Here is a 6,754-nt window from a genome sequence, read left to right as displayed (position 1 = left end):
CAGCTGCCTGGACCCCAGCCCTCCTACTGCAGCTGCCTGGACCCCAGTCTCCTACTGCACTTCTCAATGGGCTAGGAGTAGTACCCTCAGGTATAGCTCTACCCTGTGCTGGGGAAGGAGCCAGGGACAGACAGCCCCCTCTCTTTGACTTTTGTATACGCCCATGTTTGACAGTACATGGTGGTAGCTCCATTCCAAGCTGATTAATTCTGTACAGGAGTGAGACTGGGCATGGTCAAGGTCATACAGGCTGCTGACTGATTTCTGAGACATCAGCTTGCTAGACTTCCAGACAAAGACCATGTGGCCAGTAGGCCTGTTCTTGCTAAGACCTATCCTTTGGGCTTTTACTGTGTTGGCACAGATAAAGTATCAAAACTAAGGCTGTGCTAGGAGGAAGGCTCAAGTGTATGGAGAACTGTATCCTCACTGGCCCTACAATACACACCATGAAAAGAAATGCGTTTGAAAGTCACAGAGCGATCTTTGTAACACTGACCAGCAGGCCCTGGGTTAGGGGCACCATACCTGTGTTCTGGGCACTGACAAAGGCCACCTTGTTGGTGTCAGGCTTGAGGCGGATGAAGCCACACTCTCTGTGCATTGGCTTGTGTGTTTCTGGATGGAAGGAGTTGAACCTGGATGGGAAACAGAGATGTGAAGGAGATATGCGGCCTCAAAGGGCTGTCCCATTCGATGTCCTGGCTTTCCTCTGGGCACGCCATCAGTGTCCATTGGCACCCTGCAGAATACCTCAGTCTCACAGTCACAGTGATGAGAAGCAAGCAGCACAGTGAGAACTAGTTCTATGTAGCAGTAAAGGAACTTTTGCTCTTTTCAGACAGGGTACCACTGTGTAGCCCTGGCTAGCCTGAAACTCACAGCCTGCCTCTGTCTCCCAAGTGCTGGGATTAAAGGCACATGTCACCATAACCTAGCTGGTAAGAGTTTTTAACACGCCTAGCAGAAGGGGAGACTCACAGGACCTGCTCTGGATTCTAGTCACTGTTCTCCCCTGCCTCACCTCTGAGCCGCAGTGATCTAGGGAGTTGCTGGAGTACATACAGTAACTGGAAACTGGAAAGCGGGCCTCCATGAAGTCATCATCTAGGGGATGGGATGGGGCTTTGAGGAGGTACTGATGTTTGAAGACCATCTACAGTTTTATAAGGAACCTCAATAATTTCATTTGTTTGACAACCAAAGTCTTAACTTTGGTCTATAGTTGGTGAAAAGACATCTGTTCATATCTCCTTGGGAAAAGTTCACACAACAAACTGACGTCCTAATGTGGAGCAGCAGGTTCACGATGTATTTGGGAATAGCACCTGTACAATCTTTGCTTTGTGTAGCAAACACATCCAAGATCAAACTATCTTAGGATAGACTATCAGGGCGATCTCTTTTTTGGTATGAGATTTGTGCCTTCTTGCTATGGCAGCAGTTGCATGGGCCTTGTTATTGCATGGGTAGTAAGACATATGACTAATGCTGAGGTACTGGAGGGTGGAGTATCCATGGAGGTGGGAAGCAGTGCTCAGTCAGAATAGCTCTCTTGCTCCACGTTCACCAAGTGACATTCCTCTGTAATGAGTGGGGCTCAGCCTGAAGACAGCTGAAGGACTAGAGATAACAATGCAGTCCTAGAAAGATGCACAAATGGGCAAGACACCAGCAAGCTGCGATAGCATTTGTGATGGCTACTATGATAATAAAATACACAACAGATGCCAGGATGGCTGCCCAGCAAGACTCTGCTTACAGAAAGTAAAAATTACACTGCAAAGGCTCACGCAGTTCTCATCCTCCATGTTAGTGTCTAATTCAGCAGGTAATTAGATAAAAGGGGATGAGTTAAGAGTTGTTGGTTCTCTACTTCCTGCTGCTGGGGGAGATGCAGAAGAGAAAGAGGACACAAATCAGAGCTGTGTTAGGGTCCCTCCTGTGATGAAAAACTTGAATCCCACAGAAGAGTCAGCTAGTGAAGATTGAAAAAATAAGGTAAAGATGACAGAAGTACCTCCCAGGCACTCCTGACACTTGGGAAGGCAAGGTCTGTGATTCAGTTCAGACAAAGTATACAAAAGGTCAAGTGGGGAATACTCTGCCTTGGAATAGCTTGCAGTGGGAGAGACTTGTAAGAAGGAAGGGAAAAAACCTCACAGCTTGGTTCACTGTGGAACGCAGGGTTCATGGGATCAGCCTGAACGCTGTGGAAGCAGCTGAGTAATGTAAGCCATCCCTTCTAGAGACAAAGGCTGAATAACCTGGACAACAGGAAAAAAGTCAGTTCCTCAGGGTCTGCCTCGTATAATATAAGCCATTAGGGATACTTGGCTATCAACAGCTGAGGTCCCCATGAATCAGGGTCTGAAAGGGAAGGGACAGAAGCTGCAGAGGGAAGGTGAGTGAGGTGGTGTGCCCAGTCACTGAGCAACAAAGGACTATTTTCTCCACTTAAATAAGTTGATTCAGGAGGCAACCTGGGAGTGGAGGTTTAGTTGCTTAGCTGAGCCCCTTGCTGGGTGTGATCTACAAGGCAGAAGAGGTTTTGCTGGATCTGGGTAACTTAAAATGACATATAAATTGGGCCCTTAAAGTGCTGTAGCAATGAGGAGGAAATGAAGAAGGGTAAATCAGATAAGAGAAGTTTGTCTAGGTCATTTGAAGTTAGAGGTGACAAGACTTGTATCAAAGTGAAATTCCTATGGAAAGAAAATGACGGAAAGACAAACGCTGCTCTAGCGAGCTTCACAGAGGGCAGAAGGCATGGGATGACAAAAACAGTGCAGATGAAAACCAGGAAGCTTGTGGGTGATTATCTGCCATGTCCCAAGTAAGCTGTGCACATTTAGCTCTCTTGCAAGAACGTGTGTTAGGAGAGGAAACTTCACCTGACAGAATTTACTTAGCAGCTCATGTGGTGAGGGAGAGGCAACTGGTTACTTTTATAGAGCCTCAAGTCTGGCAGAGCCAGGGGGTCACCTCAAGTGTCAGACATGAAAACAGTCCTGCTTCCCTTGGCTCTGTGCTGTACTGAGCTGCTTAGATGAGAGAAGAAATGCTGATCAGCACCATGGCAACAGTGCCCAAGGATAGAGGCCCCAGAACACTCCATAAAATAGTACCTTCTATCCATACCAATATACCCCATGCTAGCTTGAGGACAACTGAGACAAGTGGTGAAACTGTTCTCATGCTCTGGTGGACCTCATTCACAGTTTTCTTTAGTATCCTCTTGTTAGCCGCTGACCCCTGAGATCAACTAGAACTCGCTCAGAATAGATGGTGGCGGCCTGCAAAGGTCCTGCCCACACTCTATAAAAGGGTTTCATCACACGGGTAGTGTAATGCTAACCTTGAGTGCCTTAGAAATTTAAAAAAATCATCTGAAAAACAGTAAAAACAGCAGTTACACAGGCTAAAAGAGGGTATCCTGCACAGAGAGAAACATGCCAAAAGCTACAAGGTGTCAACAAGAAAGGAGGTGGGGCACTCCCGACAAGCTGCTTGTTAAGGAGGCTCCTCAAATCATCAACCTGTTGCCACTCTTGTTGGTTATGTGTCAGAACTAGATGGCAGGATCTTCCTGCTGATGACACTGCAGGCTTTGGTTGCAGAAGGTGGAGAAATCAAGCTGGGACTCAACTGGAACCTCCTTCCATGCTGGCTGGCTTTGCTGCTGGAAGAACTGCCACCAGCGATCTTCCTAGCCTGCACACCCCGAGAGCTACACTATCCAACTGCCAGGAAGGCTTGCCCACTGCTACAACAGCAGCAGTGACTACTCTGAGCGCAGCCAGCAGCCTTCCAACTAGATGCAAGGCTTGTCACAGACGATCAGTCAGGCCTGGTAGTGTAAGTTGGGACAGAAAGCTGGGGCTGGGAAGCCATAAGCCTCAAGGGGATTTTTTTGTTTTGTTGAATGGACATATCAAATGACCTTGTACTATCTGCGTTTATGCTCATAGTTTATTAGTACCATTGGCCTTGGTTGTAGAGAGAAGGCTTCTTATAGCAGAGCTGGTAAGGTGCAAAGACTCATAACTCATTAAACTGCTAAGAATAAATACGGCCTGTTTAAGTGACATAGGTGGCCCAATGCTAAAAAAAAAAGTCATACATATGCCACCTATCCAAGGCTAAATGAATCTTGCAAAAGAGGGAGTAAAAAAAATGTAAGAGCCAGAAGATAGGGGTCTGGGGTGTTAGGGCCTTATCTTTCCAGAACTACACGGTCATCCTACTACCATCTTGGAGCAGAGATTTCTATGTCTCAGAAACCATGGCAATAAATACAGGACAGTATGGTGATGACTAGTTCTTACGATAACGGAGCTGTCAACATTCTTTAGCACAGGACCTTTACCTGAGCTTCCACACATTACTCTCTCTTGTCCACCCAACAAGTGCAAGGGATCCTGGGAGATGCTAGAGTCTATGCAAGTGGAAGATTAACTACAAGGAAGCTCTGAGGCAGCTTCTGTGAGGTTCCCATCCATGATGGGGTGTACTCTGGTAATGTAGCTGACTGGGGACTCCCACACTCCTGTGAGTAACCTCTCTCTCACCCATGCTCTGTAATATACCCAACAAACTCATTGGTTTACCAAGCTGAACCTTGGTAGAATTCTTGGTTGTTGATCTGGGGTGAATAGTTCATGTTTCCCTAGAAGTTGTTCACTCAGAAATACAGAAAAAAAAAAAAAAAGTCACTGTGAAGACACCTTAGCTATGGGCCTGCTGGGACGTCATCTGACCAGAAGAGACTGTGACTCTCAGCTCTGTTTACCAACCCTGTCACCATTCTTCCATTCTTGTTCACTGTTCCAAGCTGACCAACTCTTAGAGATAGAAGTCATGAGCGTGTGTGTATGTGTACGGTGTCAGGGCCTGAAGCACATCCCAAATACACCCCTAGCCCAAGAAACTTGTTCTTAAAAATATATGGAGTATCATTTTCAACTTGAATAATTGAGTTTTCAGTCCTAGGCACCACTGTAAACACTGTAGATTATTACAGCAAAATCTTAGGGTTTCTCTGTGTAGTCTTGGCTGTCCCAGAACTCACTTTGTACACTAGACTTGCCTCGGCCTCCCCAGTGCTGGGATTAGAGGCTTTTGTTTGTTTGTTTGAGACGAGGTCTCATTGTGTATCGACGGCTGACCTTGATTTAAAGAGGTCTGCTTGCCTCGGCCTCCCCAGTGCTGGGATTAAATGCAATGCTTATTTTTGTGTGAGAGTCCATTCACTCTCTATGGTAGAAATGGAACAGGTACTGAATTAGGGTATAGTTTCTAACTAACCTTTGTCACATATTCATAATGAACACAGTACACAGGTCTCTACTTGGAGCACTTAGAAGACAAAGGCCAGCATGGTCTACACTGTCGTAGCCTGACATGAAACAGGAAAGGCCTGCCTCTGGGCTGGTCTGTGAATGTGATACATTCATAGACTACTTATGTGCAAGGCCTAGTGGGGGAGATAGGGGGAGAGAGGAAGAGGGAGAGGGAGAGAGGGAGAGAGAAGAGAGGGGAAAAAAGGAAGAAAGGGAGGGAGGAGGGAGAGAGGAAGGAGGAGGGAGGGTCATTTGTTTGCTTGTTTTTTTCAGTGCTGGAACTGAACTCTCAGGGCCTCACACCTGTTTTACCACTGAGCTATATATCCTTGTCTCTCTCTTAAAATTTTATTAATATTTTTAAAAAATTTTAAGTGTATGGGTATTTTGCTTGTATGTATATCTGTGTATCACATACATTCCTGGTAACTGCAAGACCAGAAGAGGACATTGGATCCTTTGGAACTGTAATTATAGATGGTTGTCAGCCACACTGTGGGTGTTGGGAATAAAACTCAGAACCTAGGTCCCTTAGAAAAGCAGCTAGAGAAATACCCACAGAACCATCACTTCAGGCCCACACCTAGCTCTCTTTACTTTTAAATTTGAGACAATCTTGCACACAGCCCTGGAACTTGTGAGTTTTGTGCTTCAGTATTCCAAGTGCTGGAATTACAGGCATTATGTTACTTGGCTGTGCTAGACTCTGTGGGATTTATTTATTTTTTTAAAGATTATTCAATGTTTTATCATGTGTATGTCACATCTGTTAGGGTACCTGTGGAGGTCAGAGGTTGGGGATCCCTGGAGCTGGAGTTACAGGTAGCTTCAAGAGGCCTGCTAGGAATTGAACTTGGGTCCTTTAGGAAGAGAAATATGTGCTCTTAACTGATGAGCCATTCCTGTAGCCCAAGATTTTGTTGTTGTTGTTGTTTGTTTGCTTTATGTGTAAGGGTGTTGCCTACATAGATGCCCAGAGTCCATAAGGGAATTTGGGATCCCCTGAAATAGGAGATACAGATGGCTGTTGGTTGGCATGTGGGTGCTGGGAATTGAACCACTGGTAGAGCAGTCAGTGCTTTTAACTGCAGACACCTCTCAGCCCTAGGTCATTTTTTATTATCCAGAATTTCCAGCTCACTGGAGATGGCACCAACTCTGAGAAGTGGTTCTGAGTTGTATAAGAAAGCGGGCTGAGCGAGCCACAAGGAACAGCCGGTACGCAGCATTCTTCTACGACTTCTGCTTCAGTTCTTGCCTCCAAGTTACTTTTGGTTGTGGTGTTTTATTGCAGCAATAGAAACCATAACTAAGACTACCCTCCATCTTTGTGAGCTGTCTTTCTCAGTAGTCCAGGCTGACTGACTAGGGATTCATGATTAGTTTGCCTTAGCCCCAGAATGCTGAAAATT

At 45.9% G+C, this 6,754-nt stretch overlaps 1 protein-coding gene across 1 annotated transcript in view; it reads right to left on the bottom strand.

Annotated features, from left to right (window-relative positions):
- Thap4 (THAP domain containing 4) overlaps window positions 1–6,754 on the bottom strand; it is a 46,732-nt gene that overhangs the window by 11,156 nt on the left and 28,822 nt on the right. The window contains exon 4 of the mRNA XM_028755365.1: window positions 529–638. Within this exon, the coding sequence (XP_028611198.1) occupies window positions 529–638 (110 nt within the window). The remainder of the gene's footprint in view (window positions 1–528; window positions 639–6,754) is intronic.

This window comes from Grammomys surdaster, unplaced genomic scaffold (assembly GCF_004785775.1).
Source record: "Grammomys surdaster isolate TR1022 unplaced genomic scaffold, NIH_TR_1.0 126059, whole genome shotgun sequence".
Taxonomy (NCBI): Eukaryota; Metazoa; Chordata; class Mammalia; order Rodentia; family Muridae; genus Grammomys; species Grammomys surdaster.
This window is presented reverse-complemented; position numbering and strand designations above follow the sequence as displayed.